Below are 24,768 nucleotides of genomic sequence, written 5' to 3'. Positions count from 1 at the left end.
GTTCATAGATACCAGATTCGACCATATTAGTGCGAGTCAAAAACACCACTTACAATTGTCACGGAACCTCAGACGCTCCTTTTGCCCTCATGTAGGCAAGCACTAGTCGGAATCAGAATCGATTTCGATATTCATCAGACCATCCAGATGCTGTTGCAACATAATTCTATCCATCAGCGTTCCCTTGGTAACAGGCGGCCGCCTTATACACGTCGTAGCACAGAGGCCACATAAGGCAGGACCACCCTGCATACAAAGACAACACGTGAACAGGAATGCTACAACAACCCCAATGATCATCAGAATCTTCCAACCCCAAGTGGACATTAGGCCCCAAAACCACCCTAGTAGCGTCCAATCCCCTACGTCCACGTGTATGGACTCGGAGATCTTATGCAACTTCGAGATGGCTTTATAGACAGTCGGAGCGTTGTCAGGAATGAAAATACAACAGCTCGAATGGATCACCTTACATACTCCACCTCTATCTGCTAAGACGACGTCTAAAACCATACGATTTTGTAACGTCATAAGCCTGTCAGCCTGAAGCTCTGCTGAAATGTTGCCAAGTGATTCAGAAAAGGGGGTGGTGATGAACAGAGTGTCTGAATTAAGCAGACCACTCTTACCCAGTCCAAAGATCAGGGCTTGATCCATCACCATTTTTAAGGGCACTGCACCATCCCAGCTCAGAACTTGGCTATATGCAAATTAGTCTGACCCTGGCCCAGTGCATCATGGGAACAGGGCAGACCAAACTACCAAGCCAATTCTTATACTGGGAAGGAAACAAGCTTCCGGGGACCGGTTTCTGGCATTTCAGCTGTCTTCGGCCCGGCTTGCTTGAATCCTGATGGTGCAATGAGCAAGGGACTCACATCTGAGTATACCCTTCCACGCTTATGGTGGACAAAAATGATTCAGAAAAGGGGGTGGTGATGAACAGAGTGTCTGAATTAAGCAGACCACTCTTACCCAGTCCAAAGATCAGGGCTTGATCCATCACTGTTTTTTAGCTCACTGCACCATCTCAGCTCAGAACTTGGCTATATGCAAATTAGTCTGACCCTGGCCCAGTGCATCATGGGAACAGGGCAAACCAAACTACCAAGCCAATTCTTATACTGGGAAGGAAACAAGCTTCCGGGGACCGGTTTCTGGCATTTCAGCCGTCTTCGGCCCGGCTTGCTTGAATCCTGATGGTGCAATGAGCAAGGGACTCACATCTGAGTATACCCTTCCACGCTTATGGTGGACAAAAATGGATCAGAAAAGGGGGTGGTGATGAACAGAGTGTCTGAATTAAGCAGACCACTCTTACCCAGTCCAAAGATCAGGGCTTGATCCATCACCGTTTTTTAGCTCACTGCACCATCCCAGCTCAGAACTTGGCTATATGCAAATTAGTCTGACCCTGGCCCAGTGCATCATGGGAACAGGGCAGACCAAACTACCAAGCCAATTCTTATACTGGGAAGGAAACAAGCTTCCGGGGACCGGTTTCTGGCATTTCAGCCGTCTTCGGCCCGGCTTGCTTGAATCCTGATGGTGCAATGAGCAAGGGACTCACATCTGAGTATACCCTTCCACGCTTATGGTGGACAAAAATGATTCAGAAAAGGGGGTGGTGATGAACAGAGTGTCTGAATTAAGCAGACCACTCTTACCCAGTCCAAAGATCAGGGCTTGATCCATCACGGTTTTTTAGCTCACTGCACCATCCCAGCTCAGAACTTGGCTATATGCAAATTAGTCTGACCCTGGCCCAGTGCATCATGGGAACAGGGCAGACCAAACTACCAAGCCAATTCTTATACTGGGAAGGAAACAAGCTTCCGGGGACCGGTTTCTGGCATTTCAGCCGTCTTCGGCCCGGCTTGCTTGAATCCTGATGGTGCAATGAGCAAGGGACTCACATCTGAGTATACCCTTCCACGCTTATGGTGGACAAAAATGATTCAGAAAAGGGGGTGGCGATGAACAGAGTGCCTGAATTAAGCAGACCACTCTTACCCAGTCCAAAGATCAGGGCTTGATCCATCACCGTTTTTTAGCTCACTGCACCATCCCAGCTCAGAACTTGGCTATATGAAAATTAGTCTGACCCTGGCCAAGTGCATCATGGGAACAGGGCAGACCAAACTACCAAGCCAATTCTTATACTGGGAAGGAAACAAGCTTCCGGGGACCGGTTTCTGGCATTTCAGCCGTCTTCGGCCCGGCTTGCTTGAATCCTGATGGTGCAATGAGCAAGGGACTCACATCTGAGTATACCCTTCCACGCTTATGGTGGACAAAAATGATTCAGAAAAGGGGGTGGTGATGAACAGAGTGTCTGAATTAAGCAGACCACTCTTACCCAGTCCAAAGATCAGGGCTTGATCAATCACCGTTTTTTAGCTCACTGCACCATCCCAGCTCAGAACTTGGCTATATGCAAATTAGTCTGACCCTGGCCCAGTGCATCATGGGAACAGGGCAGACCAAACTACCAAGCCAATTCTTATACTGGGAAGGAAACAAGCTTCCGGGGACCGGTTTCTGGCATTTCAGCCGTCTTCGGCCCGGCTTGCTTGAATCCTGATGGTGCAATGAGCAAGGGACTCACATCTGAGTATACCCTTCCACGCTTATGGTGGACAAAAATGATTCAGAAAAGGGGGTGGTGATGAACAGAGTGTCTGAATTAAGCAGACCACTCTTACCCAGTCCAAAGATCAGGGCTTGATCCATCACTGTTTTTTAGCTCACTGCACCATCCCAGCTCAGAACTTGGCTATATGCAAATTAGTCTGACCCTGGCCCAGTGCATCATGGGAACAGGGCAGACCAAACTACCAAGCCAATTCTTATACTGGGAAGGAAACAAGCTTCCGGGGACCGGTTTCTGGCATTTCAGCCGTCTTCGGCCCGGCTTGCTTGAATCCTGATGGTGCAATGAGCAAGGGACTCACATCTGAGTATACCCTTCCACGCTTATGGTGGACAAAAATGATTCAGAAAAGGGGGTGGTGATGAACAGAGTGTCTGAATTAAGCAGACCACTCTTACCCAGTCCAAAGATCAGGGCTTGATCCATCACTGTTTTTTAGCTCACTGCACCATCCCAGCTCAGAACTTGGCTATATGCAAATTAGTCTGACCCTGGCCCAGTGCATCATGGGAACAGGGCAGACCAAACTACCAAGCCAATTCTTATACTGGGAAGGAAACAAGCTTCCGGGGACCGGTTTCTGGCATTTCAGCCGTCTTCGGCCCGGCTTGCTTGAATCCTGATGGTGCAATGAGCAAGGGACTCACATCTGAGTATACCCTTCCACGCTTATGGTGGACAAAAATGATTCAGAAAAGGGGGTGGTGATGAACAGAGTGTCTGGATTAAGCAGACCACTCTTACCCAGTCCAAAGATCAGGGCTTGATCCATCACCGTTTTTTAGCTCACTGCACCATCCCAGCTCAGAACTTGGCTATATGCAAATTAGTCTGACCCTGGCCCAGTGCATCATGGGAACAGGGCAGACCAAACTACCAAGCCAATTCTTATACTGGGAAGGAAACAAGCTTCCGGGGACCGGTTTCTGGCATTTCAGCCGTCTTCGGCCCGGCTTGCTTGAATCCTGATGGTGCAATGAGCAAGGGACTCACATCTGAGTATACCCTTCCACGCTTATGGTGGACAAAAATGATTCAGAAAAGGGGGTGGTGATGAACAGAGTGTCTGAATTAAGCAGACCACTCTTACCCAGTCCAAAGATCAGGGCTTGATCCATCACCGTTTTTTAGCTCACTGCACCATCCCAGCTCAGAACTTGGCTATATGCAAATTAGTCTGACCCTGGCCCAGTGCATCATGGGAACAGGGCAGACCAAACTACCAAGCCAATTCTTATACTGGGAAGGAAACAAGCTTCCGGGGACCGGTTTCTGGCATTTCAGCCGTCTTCGGCCCGGCTTGCTTGAATCCTGATGGTGCAATGAGCAAGGGACTCACATCTGAGTATACCCTTCCACGCTTATGGTGGACAAAAATGATTCAGAAAAGGGGGTGGTGATGAACAGAGTGTCTGAATTAAGCAGACCACTCTTACCCAGTCCAAAGATCAGGGCTTGATCCATCACTGTTTTTTAGCTCACTGCACCATCCCAGCTCAGAACTTGGCTATATGCAAATTAGTCTGACCCTGGCCCAGTGCATCATGGGAACAGGGCAGACCAAACTACCAAGCCAATTCTTATACTGGGAAGGAAACAAGCTTCCGGGGACCGGTTTCTGGCATTTCAGCCGTCTTCGGCCCGGCTTGCTTGAATCCTGATGGTGCAATGAGCAAGGGACTCACATCTGGGTATACCCTTCCACGCTTATGGTGGACAAAAATGATTCAGAAAAGGGGGTGGTGATGAACAGAGTGTCTGAATTAAGCAGACCACTCTTACCCAGTCCAAAGATCAGGGCTTGATCCATCACTGTTTTTTAGCTCACTGCACCATCCCAGCTCAGAACTTGGCTATATGCAAATTAGTCTGACCCTGGCCCAGTGCATCATGGGAACAGGGCAGACCAAACTACCAAGCCAATTCTTATACTGGGAAGGAAACAAGCTTCCGGGGACCGGTTTCTGGCATTTCAGCCGTCTTCGGCCCGGCTTGCTTGAATCCTGATGGTGCAATGAGCAAGGGACTCACATCTGAGTATACCCTTCCACGCTTATGGTGGACAAAAATGATTCAGAAAAGGGGGTGGTGATGAACAGAGTGTCTGAATTAAGCAGACCACTCTTACCCAGTCCAAAGATCAGGGCTTGATCCATCACCGTTTTTTAGCTCACTGCACCATCCCAGCTCAGAACTTGGCTATATGCAAATTAGTCTGACCCTGGCCCAGTGCATCATGGGAACAGGGCAGACCAAACTACCAAGCCAATTCTTATACTGGGAAGGAAACAAGCTTCCGGGGACCGGTTTCTGGCATTTCAGCCGTCTTCGGCCCGGCTTGCTTGAATCCTGATGGTGCAATGAGCAAGGGACTCACATCTGAGTATACCCTTCCACGCTTATGGTGGACAAAAATGATTCAGAAAAGGGGGTGGTGATGAACAGAGTGTCTGAATTAAGCAGACCACTCTTACCCAGTCCAAAGATCAGGGCTTGATCCATCACCGTTTTTTAGCTCACTGCACCATCCCAGCTCAGAACTTGGCTATATGCAAATTAGTCTGACCCTGGCCCAGTGCATCATGGGAACAGGGCAGACCAAACTACCAAGCCAATTCTTATACTGGGAAGGAAACAAGCTTCCGGGGACCGGTTTCTGGCATTTCAGCCGTCTTCGGCCCGGCTTGCTTGAATCCTGATGGTGCAATGAGCAAGGGACTCACATCTGAGTATACCCTTCCACGCTTATGGTGGACAAAAATGATTCAGAAAAGGGGGTGGTGATGAACAGAGTGTCTGAATTAAGCAGACCACTCTTACCCAGTCCAAAGATCAGGGCTTGATCCATCACCGTTTTTTAGCTCACTGCACCATCCCAGCTCAGAACTTGGCTATATGCAAATTAGTCTGGCCCTGGCCCAGTGCATCATGGGAACAGGGCAGACCAAACTACCAAGCCAATTCTTATACTGGGAAGGAAACAAGCTTCTGGGGACCGGTTTCTGGCATTTCAGCTGTCTTCGGCCCGGCTTGCTTGAATCCTGATGGTGCAATGAGCAAGGGACTCACATCTGAGTATACCCTTCCACGCTTATGGTGGACAAAAATGATTCAGAAAAGGGGGTGGTGATGAACAGAGTGTCTGAATTAAGCAGACCACTCTTACCCAGTCCAAAGATCAGGGCTTGATCCATCACCGTTTTTTAGCTCACTGCACCATCCCAGCTCAGAACTTGGCTATATGCAAATTAGTCTGACCCTGGCCCAGTGCATCATGGGAACAGGGCAGACCAAACTACCAAGCCAATTCTTATACTGGGAAGAAAACAAGCTTCCGGGGACCGGTTTCTGGCATTTCAGCCGTCTTCGGCCCGGCTTGCTTGAATCCTGATGGTGCAATGAGCAAGGGACTCACATCTGAGTATACCCTTCCACGCTTTTGGTGGACAAAAATGATTCAGAAAAGGGGGTGGTGATGAACAGAGTGTCTGAATTAAGCAGACCACTCTTACCCAGTCCAAAGATCAGGGCTTGATCCATCACCATTTTTTAGCTCACTGCACCATCCCAGCTCAGAACTTGGCTATATGCAAATTAGTCTGACCCTGGCCCAGTGCATCATGGGAACAGGGCAGACCAAACTACCAAGCCAATTCTTATACTGGGAAGGAAACAAGCTTCCGGGGACCGGTTTCTGGCATTTCAGCCGTCTTCGGCCCGGCTTGCTTGAATCCTGATGGTGCAAAGAGCAAGGGACTCACATCTGAGTATACCCTTCCACGCTTATGGTGGACAAAAATGATTCAGAAAAGGGGGTGGTGATGAACAGAGTGTCTGAATTAAGCAGACCACTCTTACCCAGTCCAAAGATCAGGGCTTGATCCATCACCGTTTTTTAGCTCACTGCACCATCCCAGCTCAGAACTTGGCTATATGCAAATTAGTCTGACCCTGGCCCAGTGTATCATGGGAACAGGGCAGACCAAACTACCAAGCCAATTCTTATACTGGGAAGGAAACAAGCTTTCGGGGACCGGTTTCTGGCATTTCAGCCGTCTTCGGCCCGGCTTGCTTGAATCCTGATGGTGCAATGAGCAAGGGACTCACATCTGAGTATACCCTTCCACGCTTATGGTGGACAAAAATGATTCAGAAAAGGGGGTGGTGATGAACAGAGTGTCTGGATTAAGCAGACCACTCTTACCCAGTCCAAAGATCAGGGCTTGATCCATCACCGTTTTTTAGCTCACTGCACCATCCCAGCTCAGAACTTGGCTATATGCAAATTAGTCTGACCCTGGCCCAGTGCATCATGGGAACAGGGCAGACCAAACTACCAAGCCAATTCTTATACTGGGAAGGAAACAAGCTTCCGGGGACCGGTTTCTGGCATTTCAGCCGTCTTCGGCCCGGCTTGCTTGAATCCTGATGGTGCAATGAGCAAGGGACTCACATCTGAGTATACCCTTCCACGCTTATGGTGGACAAAAATGATTCAGAAAAGGGGGTGGTGATGAACAGAGTGTCTGAATTAAGCAGACCACTCTTACCCAGTCCAAAGATCAGGGCTTGATCCATCACCGTTTTTTAGCTCACTGCACCATCCCAGCTCAGAACTTGGCTATATGCAAATTAGTCTGACCCTGGCCCAGTGCATCATGGGAACAGGGCAGACCAAACTACCAAGCCAATTCTTATACTGGGAAGGAAACAAGCTTCCGGGGACCGGTTTCTGGCATTTCAGCCGTCTTCGGCCCGGCTTGCTTGAATCCTGATGGTGCAATGAGCAAGGGACTCACATCTGAGTATACCCTTCCACGCTTATGGTGGACAAAAATGATTCAGAAAAGGGGGTGGTGATGAACAGAGTGTCTGAATTAAGCAGACCACTCTTACCCAGTCCAAAGATCAGGGCTTGATCCATCACCGTTTTTTAGCTCACTGCACCATCCCAGCTCAGAACTTGGCTATATGCAAATTAGTCTGACCCTGGCCCAGTGCATCATGGGAACAGGGCAGACCAAACTACCAAGCCAATTCTTATACTGGGAAGGAAACAAGCTTCCGGGGACCGGTTTCTGGCATTTCAGCCGTCTTCGGCCCGGCTTGCTTGAATCCTGATGGTGCAATGAGCAAGGGACTCACATCTGAGTATACCCTTCCACGCTTATGGTGGACAAAAATGATTCAGAAAAGGGGGTGGTGATGAACAGAGTGTCTGAATTAAGCAGACCACTCTTACCCAGTCCAAAGATCAGGGCTTGATCCATCACCGTTTTTTAGCTCACTGCACCATCCCAGCTCAGAACTTGGCTATATGCAAATTAGTCTGGCCCTGGCCCAGTGCATCATGGGAACAGGGCAGACCAAACTACCAAGCCAATTCTTATACTGGGAAGGAAACAAGCTTCTGGGGACCGGTTTCTGGCATTTCAGCTGTCTTCGGCCCGGCTTGCTTGAATCCTGATGGTGCAATGAGCAAGGGACTCACATCTGAGTATACCCTTCCACGCTTATGGTGGACAAAAATGATTCAGAAAAGGGGGTGGTGATGAACAGAGTGTCTGAATTAAGCAGACCACTCTTACCCAGTCCAAAGATCAGGGCTTGATCCATCACCGTTTTTTAGCTCACTGCACCATCCCAGCTCAGAACTTGGCTATATGCAAATTAGTCTGACCCTGGCCCAGTGCATCATGGGAACAGGGCAGACCAAACTACCAAGCCAATTCTTATACTGGGAAGAAAACAAGCTTCCGGGGACCGGTTTCTGGCATTTCAGCCGTCTTCGGCCCGGCTTGCTTGAATCCTGATGGTGCAATGAGCAAGGGACTCACATCTGAGTATACCCTTCCACGCTTTTGGTGGACAAAAATGATTCAGAAAAGGGGGTGGTGATGAACAGAGTGTCTGAATTAAGCAGACCACTCTTACCCAGTCCAAAGATCAGGGCTTGATCCATCACCATTTTTTAGCTCACTGCACCATCCCAGCTCAGAACTTGGCTATATGCAAATTAGTCTGACCCTGGCCCAGTGCATCATGGGAACAGGGCAGACCAAACTACCAAGCCAATTCTTATACTGGGAAGGAAACAAGCTTCCGGGGACCGGTTTCTGGCATTTCAGCCGTCTTCGGCCCGGCTTGCTTGAATCCTGATGGTGCAAAGAGCAAGGGACTCACATCTGAGTATACCCTTCCACGCTTATGGTGGACAAAAATGATTCAGAAAAGGGGGTGGTGATGAACAGAGTGTCTGAATTAAGCAGACCACTCTTACCCAGTCCAAAGATCAGGGCTTGATCCATCACCGTTTTTTAGCTCACTGCACCATCCCAGCTCAGAACTTGGCTATATGCAAATTAGTCTGACCCTGGCCCAGTGTATCATGGGAACAGGGCAGACCAAACTACCAAGCCAATTCTTATACTGGGAAGGAAACAAGCTTCCGGGGACCGGTTTCTGGCATTTCAGCCGTCTTCGGCCCGGCTTGCTTGAATCCTGATGGTGCAATGAGCAAGGGACTCACATCTGAGTATACCCTTCCACGCTTATGGTGGACAAAAATGATTCAGAAAAGGGGGTGGTGATGAACAGAGTGTCTGAATTAGCACACCACTCTTACCCAGTCCAAAGATCAGGGCTTGATCCATCACCGTTTTTTAGCTCACTGCACCATCCCAGCTCAGAACTTGGCTATATGCAAATTAGTCTGACCCTGGCCCAGTGCATCATGGGAACAGGGCAGACCAAACTACCAAGCCAATTCTTATACTGGGAAGGAAACAAGCTTCCGGGGACCGGTTTCTGGCATTTCAGCCGTCTTCGGCCCGGCTTGCTTGAATCCTGATGGTGCAATGAGCAAGGGACTCACATCTGAGTATACCCTTCCACGCTTATGGTGGACAAAAATGATTCAGAAAAGGGGGTGGTGATGAACAGAGTGTCTGAATTAAGCAGACCACTCTTACCCAGTCCAAAGATCAGGGCTTGATCCATCACCGTTTTTTAGCTCACTGCACCATCCCAGCTCAGAACTTGGCTATATGCAAATTAGTCTGACCCTGGCCCAGTGCATCATGGGAACAGGGCAGACCAAACTACCAAGCCAATTCTTATACTGGGAAGGAAACAAGCTTCCGGGGACCGGTTTCTGGCATTTCAGCCGTCTTCGGCCCGGCTTGCTTGAATCCTGATGGTGCAATGAGCAAGGGACTCACATCTGAGTATACCCTTCCACGCTTATGGTGGACAAAAATGATTCAGAAAAGGGGGTGGTGATGAACAGAGTGTCTGAATTAAGCAGACCACTCTTACCCAGTCCAAAGATCAGGGCTTGATCCATCACCGTTTTTAGCTCACTGCACCATCCCAGCTCAGAACTAGGCTATATGCAAATTAGTCTGACCCTGGCCCAGTGCATCATGGGAACAGGGCAGACCAAACTACCAAGCCAATTCTTATACTGGGAAGGAAACAAGCTTCCGGGGACCGGTTTCTGGCATTTCAGCTGTCTTCGGCCCGGCTTGCTTGAATCCTGATGGTGCAATGAGCAAGGGACTCACATCTGAGTATACCCTTCCACGCTTATGGTGGACAAAAATGATTCAGAAAAGGGGGTGGTGATGAACAGAGTGTCTGAATTAAGCAGACCACTCTTACCCAGTCCAAAGATCAGGGCTTGATCCATCACCGTTTTTTAGCTCACTGCACCATCCCAGCTCAGAACTTGGCGATATGCAAATTAGTCTGACCCTGGCCCAGTGCATCATGGGAACAGGGCAGACCAAACTACCAAGCCAATTCTTATACTGGGAAGGAAACAAGCTTCCGGGGACCGGTTTCTGGCATTTTAGCCATCTTCGGCCCGGCTTGCTTGAATCCTGATGGTGCAATGAGCAAGGGACTCACATCTGAGTATACCCTTCCACGCTTATGGTGGACAAAAATGATTCAGAAAAGGGGGTGGTGATGAACAGAGTGTCTGAATTAAGCAGACCACTCTTACCCAGTCCAAAGATCAGGGCTTGATCCATCACCGTTTTTTAGCTCACTGCACCATCCCAGCTCAGAACTTGGCTATATGAAAATTAGTCTGACCCTGGCCCAGTGCATCATGGGAACAGGGCAGATCAAACTACCGAGCCAATTCTTATACTGGGAAGGAAACAAGCTTCCGGGGACCGGTTTCTGGCATTTCAGCCGTCTTCGGCCCGTCTTGCTTGAATCCTGATGGTGCAATGAGCAAGGCCAAGGGCACTCGCAGTGATATTAGCGGTCGATTCCACCACTCGAGTCAACTGTCTCAGGTTCCTACTATTGATCATAGGTCCCCAAAACGGCAAGAAACCCTTGAAAAAGTCTCCTGCTTCTTGACCGGCAGTGTCCTCTTTGCTAATCACGCCTCTCACAACTCTAGTCTTGTGATAATCTGAGGCAACCGTGAAAGTCGGTGGCAACAAATTTGCAATATAACAGGTGCCCGAGAAGTCAAGGGGCAACCATGTATATGCACGGTCGTAACAGACAAAGTACGTACCCTTGGCAGTCAGGAGAACAGGGGAAGAGAGCATTGGTAAAACATACGTTTCAGTGCAAGCACTCTCCCCAAGGTGAGCTCTCGGGCTTCGGCCTCGACCTTTCAGACAGAAATTACCAAGGTGGGGTACGATCCATATTGGAGATGAACTTTTGAGCTGTCTATCACCCACTAGCACACTATACTCAGCTTCACTCAGATCCCTATAGGCTCGCACCTCTTCCTCTGGGATAAGCGATGAACCATAGATATCCCTATCTAAATCAGCAATCGCTATTGCCAAAGACTTATGGTACGGGCCGGGACCAAAGTGTGGAGAACGTGGCTCTCGATTGGGGTAAGAATCTAGTGCGCTTTGAAACATTGTTTGGAATGCTCGAGCTGAACCCTGGGAACTATAAGGAAGGACCAAGTACGGAATTCCCTTATCGGTGGTATGTGGCATTAACCCACACACCCAACAATTGGTAGTGTTCATCACAAACTGATGCTGATGAAGGAGCTGAACGAAGGAATTGTTCATAAATTCCGCACGTCTAACCTGCTCGTGTTGGGGTAGGATGTGGAAGGAATGAGGGGAGACAGTGGAGGTAGGTTTAGGTTCAGAAGAAGGGGTAGGTGAGGCAGAAGGCAACAATGACTGTATCATGTAATACACCCCACCCACCAATAACGAAGAAACAGTTAGGAATAGAAGGAACACCTGAAACATGAAGCATTTGGTACGTGCAATTCTATGCAGTTCGAATCTTTGAGCTTGAGCCTTTTCCAGTTCCGACAGCTTCGAGAAAGCCATCCTCTAAAACCGTCCGCAACGTTCTTAACGCACTTAGTTCTGTGTAGCAATAGTCAATCCCCAGGAGTTCCTAGGAATCGACGGTCTCCGACCTAGTGTCAGGACCTACTAACCAGAAGGAAGTACCCGCACGGCCCTACGGTCCACCCGGATGTAAGGTATTTTTAATTACACAGTATATACAAAATCTCTTACTGTGGAAACAAATACACATATGCAGAAAAGGACTCAAAATTTACGAAAATTGCAGTTATTCAAAAATGTTCAAAGTGAAGAGTGATAATGGGGTAACGTGAATGTCAGGGGAGAAAGCAAAAAAATATTTTTTTATTTGTCTCTGGTGTTGGAACGGAGAAAATATCTGCTTCTCCCAGGACGAGTCTGATCTTCAAACAGTTGGTCAGATGATGAAACAAAATCCTGTCGACTGGACGATTGTTCAGATCTTGAGTCCTCTGATGACAAATGTTCAATAGTATCGTCCGGCTGCACTGAGGTATCTCCGACAGGCTGAGCGTCGCTGAATGGGACAAAGTTCGGTACAACCTCAGCTTCAGACGAGGCGATGCCCTTCCTCACCCACGAGTCCGCTGGCAAAGGGATCGGTACTTTCTTGGTGTGGGTGGCGTGCACCCAGTGCTTGCGACCCTCCAAACGAACAGCAGTCCTCGTGGCAAGGAGCACCTGGTAGGGTCCGATGAATCTTGGCTCAAGATTTCGTTTTCGGCCAAAATTCCTCGTACCCACCCAGTCTCCGGGCTGGAGCTGGTGGCCTGGAGTCTCTGTCTGCTTCGGTAGCGCTTCAAAGACCTGTTGGTGAATTAACCTCAGTTTAGCAGTCAGATCATGAAGATAATCGATCAACATTGGGTACTCAAGATCAGAAAACACAGTAGGTCTAGGGACCCCCCAAACATTGGCAGGACGGCCGAACACAATCTCATATGGGCTGAGCCCTACTCGAGAGTGTACAGTCGCCCTGGTTGACAGAAGAGCTAAGGGCAAAGCGTCAGGCCACGAGAGACCAGTCGTAGCCTGAATCTTCGCGAGTTTTAATTTGAGAGTGCCATTGTACCCCTCAACCAAACCCGCTGACTGGGGATGATTGGCGCTGTGGAATTTTTGTGTAATTCCAAGGCCCTTACATACACTCTTCATCACACTCCCCACAAACTCACTTCCGTTATCAGACCATACAATCCGTGGCATTCCATATCGAGGAAAGTATTCCTTCAGCAGGACTTTCGCAGTGGACAGGGCAGTATTGTCTTTAAGAGGGTAGGCTTCGATCCATCGGGAGAATGCGCAAACCACAACTAAAACGTATTTCAGGTTATTGCATGGCTCCATATGGATGAAGTCTAACTGGATCACCTCAAAGGGACATGAAGGAGGAGCAAAATGGCCAGGGGTTGTAGGAGTTCCCTTACCAGGATTGTACATCATACATATCATACAATTCTTGATCAACCTCTCGGCACACTTAGCAATACCATCATTCTTCCATACAGGGGACAACAACTTACAAATACCTTTCGCACTAATATGTGACAAGCCGTGTGCCATCATCACAACAGCTAGCACATACGCATCCGGCAACATCCACCTCTTATTCTCGGACAAATCAATCCAACAGCCATTCGCATCCAGCTTTCCCGTACTCTCTTTCCACCTGGTCTTTTCAGTCTCGGTGGCCTCCTTCTGAATCGCTTTCACACTCTCAATAGTGTCTTCGCACATACCAGCTTCTGCAGGCCACCTTACCGAACTCGTCACATACATTCTAGTTGTAAGGTTCCTTGCAGTCTCCTTAGCAATCTCATCAGCGAACGCATTGCCACGACCAACATCATCCGTCACCTTACGGTGTGCACTACATTTAATAATCGCCACCTGCTTGGGCAATGTAAGAGCATCCAAAAGATCATTCACAAGCTGTCCATGCTGAATCTTCGTACCATGCGATGTCATAAAACCTCTCTCACGCCACAAACGTCCAAAACTGTGCGCAACACCAAACTCATACTGGCTGTCCGTAAACACATTCACCCGTTTCCCTTTCGACAAAACACACGCTCTGGTCAAGGCAATCAGCTCTGCCGCCTGTGCAGAATTCTGATTTAATCTCGCAGTCTCCACAACCGTACTCAACGTCACCACAGCATACGCAGTCGTCACATCACCATTCGGCAACTTAAAACATGAACCATCATCATACAAGGTGCCATCGGCGTCTTCCAAAGGAGTGTTTTTTAGGTCAACACGACCTTTTGTTTCCTCCTCAGTTCGTAGGTAACAGTCATGCGGTGCTACCTCATCTGATTCCATATTGATTGGCAACAAAGTCGCCGGGTTTAGGACGTTGCAGCGCTTTATTTGAATGTGACTTGCCAGAAGCGTCAACTCATAACCAGACAACCTTGCGCTCGTCAGATGTTGAGTTTTCGTACGATTCAAGAGAGTGTCAACTGCGTGCGGAACCATCACCGTAAGCATATTATCCATGACCAATCCTGCAGATTGTCGGATGGACACTGCAGCTGCCGCTGTTGCTCTCAAACAACTCGGCAATGCTCTAGCTACTGGGTCCAAGGTCGAGGAAAAATATGCACATGGACGCTGCTTACCACCAAATTGTTGCGTCAAGACACTCAACGCACAACCTTCCCTCTCGTGAACGTATAGTGTAAACGGCTTACTGTAGTCAGGAGTACCTAACACAGGGGCCGAACACAACGCATCACGCAGTTCAGAAAAACTTTTCTGACATTCTTCCGTCCATGGTAAAGGAGTTGGAACATCCTTGCATGTAAGAGCCACCAATGGTTTCGCTAGCAATGAAAAATTTGGAATCCATTGCCTGCAGTATGACGTGATACCTAAAAAGGCACGCACATCTCTCTGAGTTGTTGGCACAGTCATTCGAGCAATCGCCGCAATTCTCTCTGGGGTCAACCTTCTTCCCTCCTTTGACAATAAGTGACCTAGATAGGTTACTTCTTGGCAACAATATTGCAGTTTAGAAGGTGACACCTTGTGATGTAAGTCACAGAGATGCTGCAACAACGACACCGTAGCAATTTTGCAAATGTCCTGTGTGTCCGCAGCCACCAATAAGTCGTCGACATATTGGATCAAGGCCGCACCGGCCGGCAACACAAACGCGTCAAGTTGGCTCTTCAAGGCTTGGCTGTATATCGATGGGCTCTCACAGTAGCCCTGGGGAGCGCGTTTAAACCTAAAGCTGCGGCCACCTAGAGAGAAACCGAAAAGGTCCCTACTCTCCTCAGCAATCGGAATGCTAAAGAAAGCATTCTTCAGATCGATCACTGAGAACCAGGACGCAGATGCTGGAATCAGAGTCAGTAAAGCCGTAATGTCGGGCACCACAGGGAACTGAGGAATCACAATTTTGTTCACCTCCCGTAAATCGATGACAAAACGATAAACAGGAGGCTTAGATGGATCAGTGCGCTTCAGAATGGGCAGCACAGGGCTATTACACACGTTTTCCCGAGTCTCCTCAATAACATCTTTTTCGATCAAATCGTAGATGATCGCTAACAGCGCTCGCTCACCATCAAGGGAGATACGATACTGGGGAATACGTGGTAAACGCACATTGGATTTCAGGTGAACAACATAAGGGGAGATGTCAAGCAGGCCCACGTCATTGGGACCTGTTGCCCACAAAGATGCAGGAAGAGAACTCAATTCCGGTGGGAGCTTATCGATGGACAAGTACATAGGAGAGATAACTCTCTCACCCAATGTAAGCTTTACTCCCGCAGGAGAACAATACAGAGTCGCATACAGACGTTTCAGCAAATCCAGACCCAAAAGATTTTCACCACAACCAGTAGTCAAAATCAAAGGAGCTTGCAGCTCACGAGGCCCAATTGTAAGGGGCAAAGGGCGTGAAACCGGATTGCTAACAGGGGCGCCAGAGAATCCAACGGAAACATTTGTTAAGCCAGACAAAGGTGCGCCAGGGAGTTTCGAATGCATGATGGAACTTTTCGCTGCACCAGTGTCCAACAGAAAAGGCTCAACTACGCCCGAGGTGGCAACTGCGACGTAAGGCCCTCTCTGATCAACCGGAACTGATACTACTCCCTCTCCTTGTCTATGGCTGTCCTAGTAATTACCGTCGTCAGTACCCTGATCGACGTAATAATCGTCCACATTGTACTGTGCGGATGTGCCTGATGATGATCCACACTGATCGAAACAATTATTAGAATCAGAGGAGTTATTAGAACGATCATTTTGATTTTGCGTGACACCACGACCTCTACCTCGTGAAGCCTGCTGAGGACCACTACGACCTCCTCTAGATGAATTACCACTATTTCGGTCACGCAAAACTGGACAATCAAATTTCAAATGACCCTCGTTTCTGCAGTAGGCACACTGATTGTACCCAAGCATAGATCTCTGCGAAGAAGAGTCATTTCGTGATTGTGACCTATTTGACTGCGACTGTGATCGATTCCGCTGCTGCGAATCATTCTGATTCGAACGCGGAGGATACGCTTGTTGCAACAATACTTTCGTTTTCAGCTCTTTCGTCTTTTTGTCCGCACGATCATTTTCCTCTTTCTCTCTATTCTCATAATATTGGGCCGTAGCCAATATCTGAGCAGAGGTGGAAACAGCCCACGCACTCTCTGAATTCTTCAATTTGTTGCTTAGGTCCGGCAACAAATTCAACACAAATTTGTCCACGAACAACCTCTGACCTCCCTCAGTGCCCATATCTTGACCACTATGATCAATGAATGCCTCCTCAAATCTCGTAAAGAAATCAGAGACACTCTCATCCTTCTTTTGCTTGCAAGCGGACAATTTTTCTCAGTTAACTTTCATAGCTGGCATAAGCGTTTTCATAAGGGTGATTACTCTCTGAGGAAGATCGGTAATGAGCTGTTCGGGCTTAGCCCCACCAACTTGCAAGGCATCCGCGGCTCCAAGTGCAGCCCAGTCACCACCTAATTCTGCTGCATGATCTTGCTGACGAATCTTTGCCCATACCGGTTGCAGTACGACATTGCCGAACAGCATATCGATGTCGGCAAGATTCATTATCGTAGCGTCCACTAGCTGCGACAATTCTTTATAGTACCCTGCAGGATTTTTGCGAGGGTCAGGCAAAGATTGCTTCACCTGCAAGACTTCCGATCGTTTCCACGGAAGATGTATCCACACTCTCTGGAAATGTGGCAAGACAGCAGGATTACCACCAGGATTACCTGGCATCCACACTGGTGGGACTTCACGCATGGGATACTGACCAGGCGCTGCTGTCAGTCCCTCAGTTTCATCTGCAAATAATGCACGAGGCGTCATAGTGGGACGAAAAGACAGTAGCTGCTCGACTGCACGTCGAACATTGCCACCCACAAGTATTCCGCTCGCAAACTGAAGCTGAAGGTCAGTCAGAGCAGTCAATACATCGTAAGGTGCATCAACCGATATCACATCGCGTAAGAACTTACACATTTCTTCAAACACGAACCTCTGAGTTGGCTCATTGAATTGAGAAAACGTATCAACCACCACACGTGGAGGGTTCCTAAGGGGATATCTAATCCAATTTGTCGCCATGTTATATAGTGTGTCACGTTCCCTACCACCAGGAAGCTGACTCCGTCTTTGAGGAGCATCAGAACCCGCGGACCCAAGTACTGGTCCAAGAGAAGAGAAAAAGTTGACAGCAATATGAGGAATGCGCCGCCCAACAGACGAGGAAGAAGAGAGAAGCAAGGGGGTAACATTAGAAGAGTCAGAATCAGAAGGAACAGCAGGAGTAGCCACAAGAGTAGAAGTAGCGGGAACAGGAGTATGAGAAGGTATAGACGGGGGAGCAGTAGGAACAGGAGCAGGTAGAGGAACAGGAGCAGGTTGAGGAACAGGAACAGGCTGAGGAACAGGAGGAACCACAGGAACTGTGGTATCCTGTGCATACGGAGGTGGCGACTTCAGTAGATAGGACAACAAAGGGTCCTCTACTGCTTCCTCTCCCTTCTTATCCGTACCCGTCGGTAAAGCGGGGTAACACTTATCCACTGTCATACGCTGCAATCTATCAAAAACTTCCTTTTCCTTCTCCTCCTTATCTCGCTGAAACTGCTCTGCATTTCTCATCGTTGTAACAATACCTTCTCTCTTATTATGTTTAAGCTGCTTGATTTCTTTCTGCTTGGCTTCTTTACGCCACAACCGAAAGGAATCAAACATGGCCGGCCTCGCTTTTCTTTGGAACAATTTAGCTTCAAGATTATCTAAAATCGGGGCCTCGAAACTACCATGAGGTGGCCAACTAAGGACACCGTCTTTTTTGGTGTAACGAACCCAACACTCATTGAATGTGATTGGACCCAAACCATGTCGACTATATAATTCGTAAGTTGGAGTTCCAACAGGAAGTATCGGACACGAGTCCTCCAGCCGGGAATCCGCACCACAACCTCTGAAGCAACTAAACAAAGTACTACGGCCAGGCATCGTGCACACTAACCGAGTTTCACAAACGTCAAGGGTTATAGGATTACAATGTCCCTGCAAAACAGCAAAAACCCTCGGTTTTTGGTGACTGCAGACGTCAAATAGCACAACAAAGAACAAAATCACAAATGCAATGGAACCTTGCAACAACTAAGTACCCACAACAACAAAGGACTCTGGGAGCGACCCACAAATACTTAACTCAAAGATCAGTGGCGTCACCAGGAAGGCCCGTCAATCGTCTCGCTGTACCAAGGTCTACGCCAGGCGCCAAAACAGGTCTACAGTCAGGGCAGCAGTCCGTCACAGCCGTCAGGAGGCGGGGATCTTCGCGGGAAAAGTCGCCGGGCCACTTGTGTCGACAACAGGATCGATGAAGCGGGGTGCACCTTCCCTCGGAGATTTCACACGAAGTTCCTCACGATCGTCGGGCTTTGGACCGGTACCGCTGATGCAGCCCCACGTGGGCGCCAACTAAAGGACTGGGTTTTTCTAAGACCCAGCGGTGCCAGGGATAACACCTAAAACCTTCGTGGGTAACCTGTTCCGGCGTACAAATGACAGAGACACGGGACACTTCCTTCGGCGTCAAAGATTCGAGGTTTATTACTGCAGGGAACACAGAAGTCACAAGAAGTACAACACGTGTAAGTTCTAGGAGACTGCTTCAAATTGTATCTGTGGATCGCTCTTTTTATACAGTTTTTCGTCATAGGATAACATGATGGACAAAAGATTACAACCTGGTTCCCACAGTAAATGTCATAGGGGGTCGCTTTCATGTATTCAGGGCCCGGAACATAATTACAGTAGCATTTGGCAGTTCCCAACTGTAAAAGTACATCTTCCCACCATTAGTACATTCCGTTCGGCTGTAAACGAATCAAGGAGGAGACAGAAACAGGTGCAGAGGAAGACGAGGATAGCGAACAGATCGAAGAGAGTGTAAAAGGGGTGGTATCAGGAAACACAATGGCAGGGATCAAAGGAGACGTGCCTAATGAATGCACAACTGAGACAATAGACCGGCACGGCAAGATGAGCCTCGAGCGGGGCCATCTGCCTTACAGTGTCATCCCCCTCATCATAAAGACACCCTCAAAGGAACACGTGTCTTCCGCAAGAGTTTGGGAATCCCAGGGTCACGAAGCGGACAGCGTCCGTTCGCTGGCTACTTGAGGGCAAGAAACAAAATGGATGCCGTATCTAAAATGGAACCCGTGGGTTCGGATGAAGAAACCCACGAAACAAACGAACGGTTTAGGCTAGCACAGCGAAAACGCGTACACCCACTAAACTCGTCATTTGCGGTTCATAGATACCAGACTCGACCATATTAGTGCGAGTCAAAAACACCACTTACAATTGTCACGGAACCTCAATCCCCGTGGATAGCACACCCCTACTGAAGACTGCGCTACAATGCTGAAAGAAGGCATTATCATATACATCCCCAGCGACCCCTTACGCAATGAACATACCCCTCTTGGGAATTCCCACACCACAAGGCAGGCTCACGAAGGTCAGGATACAGGACTGGATAGACGCGGGGGTGGAGGACATTGGAGCGCTCTTCGGGGATGGTACCATGCTAGATCATGACTCCTTTCTTCAAGCTACGGGCCATCCCCACGCCTCTACTTACTACACGCCAAAGTATCCCATTACATTAGGAACACCTGGGTCGCACAGTGTAGTGAACCCTCACACCATAGCCTGGTACACCTCTTATACTATATGGGAAATGGGGGGCACCTGGTACGTTGGTTACACACTGGTAACCGACACATGCAGCAGTCACACTCACGTCTGTTAGAGTGCTCTGGTCCGAGAACTCTAATATTGAAATCACTGACAAGGCTTGGAAATGCATGCTGGAACACCCCAAAAGAGTCTCACGTAACACGAAACTGAAGTTCATCCAGACAATGATCCTTCATAGATCATACCTCACTCCTAAGAGGATTCATCGAATGTTCCCAGACTCTTCCCACTGCTGCACCCGCTGTAAAGAAGATGAAGCGTACTTCCTTCATATGCTATGGTCCTGCCCCTGCCTTCGAGACTACTAGGTGGGAGTCCGCCACTCTCTGAGCGAAGTCACACAAATCCCGGTTCCGGACGATGCCCTGAACTGTCTCATGGGCCTCCGTAGATGCACTAAGGGGCAGAAAGTGCGATTGAGGTTTTTAGAATTGTCCCTCATTTTAGCAGTAAGAACTCTCACCATGCGGTGGAAGTCCCCCAGGTGTCCCGCAGTATCTACTTGGCACGCAGACATGCTTCAGTGGGGGAAAGCAGAGGGTGCAGCTCTTCGCAGAGAAGAAGAGAGGGGACTGAGAAAGCAACCCATCTTGATGGACTAGGAAGTTATGCTACTCGAATTAGAATCATTTGACTTATTACCCCCACAGGGTACCCCACCCCATAACACGCAATGTCGCTCTGCGACCCTTTATCTTTGGGTTCCGAGACCCAGACCCATGCACTATTACCCAGGGACACTTTAGTCCTCCCGGTGTTACACCACTAGCATACTACTTTGATTAATATGGATGCTAAATTAACATTGACCAGGAGTCAGGGTTGGGCTGGTTAGGAAGTGAGGGGACACGGTTGAACAAGTTCCTCTTGTTAATTAGAAATGTAAAGGCTTTATACTGACACGTTTTGTGCTGGGACTACAATGCTTTAGTACCAACGATTTCATTGGTGATCATTGTTCTTCGTTTTTTAAAATTTGTATTGCATTGGGCAACATATACAGAATTTGCATGCAACATATATGATGTAACTATCACAAATTCAAAAGACTGCCTCTGTATGATACTCATTGTATTGGACGGAATATCAAAGTCATCAATAAAGTGTGTTAAAAAAAAAACGTATGTCCATGTCAATAATGATTTAAAAACAAAAAAGACATTTCTGACTTAGGTTCATGAGGCTGCCTATTAGGGACTGGACAAGTACTGTGCTTGAAAATTAGTGTGCAGTTCAAAGTTTCACCTATCTCAGAACCTTAGTTTAAAAAGTTAAGAAATCCAACAAATGAACAATCTATGGTCTTACAATTAAGATCAATCACAAATAGTAGCCTACTAGCTGGTTGCAAGTAGAGCTGTTTGAAATTGTAATTTTCAAGAGGATGTCAGGCAAACAACGACAATGTCTCTGCCAAACAAAGAATCCCTTTATAAACTCTGGACAGAAATGAAGCAATGTACTAAGCAAGCTATAGAACCTTCCCACATGTCTCCCACAGATTGTGAATGTTAAAAGAACAAAAGTTGAACTAGAGTCTCTTGGTGGAGGTACGCCACAGGCATGAAGAACTGCAACAAATATTTCAGTAATATCATTTTAAACTTTCTATGGTCACATATAAAAGTTTATTTGTATTTTAAAAGTAACTTCGCGAGTATGGTCTTCATGCCTCTTTTCAAACTGCCAATGAATTATTCTTGTAAAATAGACTCAAGCTTTTTTAGGACTGGTGAGACAAGTATTGGGGAGTAAATGTCTTCACATCTATTTTATCAAAGCACCTTAAACTTTAATTTACAAATGTTTTAAAAAAGTTTATTTATGCAGTAACTCGTAATTCATGCGTTCTATTTTTATGAAACCTGTTTTTGTGAATCTATGTGTGAAAAGCAAAATAATTCCGAAATGATTGAAATACATTTCAAAGTTCTAATTCCATCGATTCCATGTGTGTATTTTGGGACTATGATGCATTCTTTCGCTTTCTTATGCATTTCTACTATTTTGGTAAATGCAAGCTCTTAAATAAAGAAAATAATCAAATATGATCTGTATTTGTACTTATAGAATGAAAAATTTCCAGACATCAGACTTAGCATTTGCTTCTGAGAAAGGCTATGGAGAAGATAGTGGCCTAGCTGTATATGTTGCTAAGGCAATTGATCCATCAATCAAGTGGGAAGACATTGGATGGCTACGAGGATTGACTTCACTTCCAATTGTTGCCAAAGGAATTTTGAGAGGTTAGTCTTGTATCCCTTAAGGAGTACCTGCCTAAATGTACATCGTTCTACAGATGATTCATTATTTGTAGAGGTAATGTGGTTCACAGCTGTGAATTTCAACCCTTTAACCATGGATCTGAGCCAAATTCAATATCTACAATCAATTGTAGAAGTAATTTTTAATCATACAGCCTTCCATCATGATGCATCCATCCACAATTTGCCAGACTGTAAGCAATTCTCCTATTTTCGTAGCCATTTTTTCAGCACTGCCTACTGTATTTCTACCTTTCCCCTTGAGTTAGTCATGACTGAGATCATATGTCCCTCAAAGTTTAGTTGCTTAGAACACATCATCACGGGACCAACAAATATTAAGAGCGACGAACTGTATTTAGCCACACTAGCCAGAAGGCATATTGAACACCTGGAATGGATGTATTATTAAGAAATCAGGAGTGCTTACCACACAGACTTTCTTAATCTGGAATGAAATGTGTGCTGTGACCAAAGAATGGATGTAGGCACCTGAGACACTAGCTCAATGTGAAGAGAGGTGGATTAACTTTTCCCCATAAGAAATTGTCCAGTGATAAGGGTGGAAATAACAGCATCCTCAAGCTGCATTTTGTCTACTCATCATAGACCTACCTCTAACTACCTAAGCATAGCACGAATAATATCTACTATGGACCCATGAGTAAAGTGTCTGCGTTGTCATTTTCACCTTCGCTGATAGTAAGCTCATAAGTACAGTAAGCCTGTACAATATCACTTCAGCTTGTGTGCTTTGGAGTGCTTTCAGACTCTCCAATAAGCTAATGGTTAAGTTGAGCTGATCTATTTATTAGCCAGCTCAAAGGAAAAGCTCAGTGGAGGAAGCATTTTGCCAGTAAATTCTGTATTTTCTGGTGCTAGGCATGCACATCTTCTCATCTTCGGTGGACACTCATTTTCCATATATCCGTACTTGTTCTTTTCTTTCTTTGAAACTGTGGCTTCCTATAAGCACTAAATTGTGATGATTTCAAATACCATATAATAGAACTGTAACAAATTCATATTTGCTATTCCAAACATGCTAGACACTTATTCCCACGACTCTACAAAGAGCAGGGGAAAACGATTAAACTAAATCCAGGTGCCACTGCAAAATCTTCTTTTTAAATATGCAACACAATTATGCGGGACTTGGCTTGCATCTTCAAATAGAAATAATGAACCCCCTTTAACCTTTGAGATGTGGGTATTCTCAGTAGCCCATATTTTGCATGCTATCTAAAGTTAATCTACTCTAATCAATCAAAATGTTGCTGCTGGTGATGAAATAATTATGATAAGTACAGAGCGAGGGACAGCAAGCGTATTAATAAGTGCATTTCATAGAGCAGTGATTTTTCAGTCGTATGTCTTTATGCATGATTATAAAATGATTATCAGAACACTAACTACTGTCTAAATCACACAGAAGAATGTGGCTAAAAAGTGCTTGCTTTTGCTAATGTTTAGTTTATGTCCTTCCATTAAGGGTTAAAGGGACAGGAGATGTCAGAACCTCCTTCTGAGGTCTGTGGGGCAAGCAGGAGCTACTGGGCCCAACCATGGGGGCTGAGGTCATTTACTCCTGATATCCAGGGGCCTTATCTATTATAAATCCCAATATTCAGTGCTTGACACTCAGTGGTATAGTGGGACAAGCAGTCCAAGATGATTTGATCAGGGGAAGCAGACAAAGGGAGGACGGTTGGGGGCGGGAGTGGGTGGGGGTGGTAAACAGACTCACAACTCAAAATCCTTTTCAGCAGCAGCAACACATGATTGCCAGTCAAATATTGGATTTCATGGAGAGACGTGGGTCCCGTGCTCACTAGGCCACTGGAGTCAAGCTATCCTGGCTGTTGACGACTGATAGCCAGAAACCGGTCCTAGGATGCTTGATTCCGATCCAGGGAAGACATGGCTTGGCAGTTCGGGCTGGACTGTTCCCATAAGGCACAGGGTCAAGACTGATTTGCATATGGCCATGTCTGAACTGGGGTGGCTTGGTGAGCAAAATAACGATGGATTAAACACAGATCTGTGACTGGGGGTGAATGTTTTGCCACTGTGCAACATTCCGTCCATCATCTTGTGCGTTTTGCTGTTCTCCCTATGCGGGAAGGGTATGCCCAGACGTGGGTCCCGTGCTCTCTAGGCCACTGGAGTAAAGCTATCCTGGCTGAAGACGGTTGATAGTCAGAAACCGGTCCTAGAATGCTTGATTCCGGTCCAGGAAAGACAT

The 24,768-nt window shown here is 47.2% G+C and overlaps 1 protein-coding gene across 2 annotated transcripts in view; it reads left to right on the top strand.

The window, feature by feature from the left end:
* The window catches only part of HAO1 (hydroxyacid oxidase 1), a 213,168-nt gene that overhangs the window by 132,068 nt on the left and 56,332 nt on the right, over positions 1-24,768 (top strand). For both annotated transcript variants that reach the window (XM_086927692.1, XM_086927693.1), the window contains exon 4: positions 22,330-22,505. In XM_086927692.1, coding sequence (XP_086783818.1) covers positions 22,330-22,505 — 176 coding nt within the window. The remainder of the gene's footprint in view (positions 1-22,329; positions 22,506-24,768) is intronic.

This window comes from Lissotriton vulgaris, chromosome 6, assembly GCF_964263255.1.
Source record: "Lissotriton vulgaris chromosome 6, aLisVul1.2, whole genome shotgun sequence".
Lineage (NCBI taxonomy): Eukaryota > Metazoa > Chordata > Amphibia > Caudata > Salamandridae > Lissotriton > Lissotriton vulgaris.
Note: the sequence above shows the minus strand (reverse complement) of the source record. Positions and strands in the feature narration are given on the sequence as shown.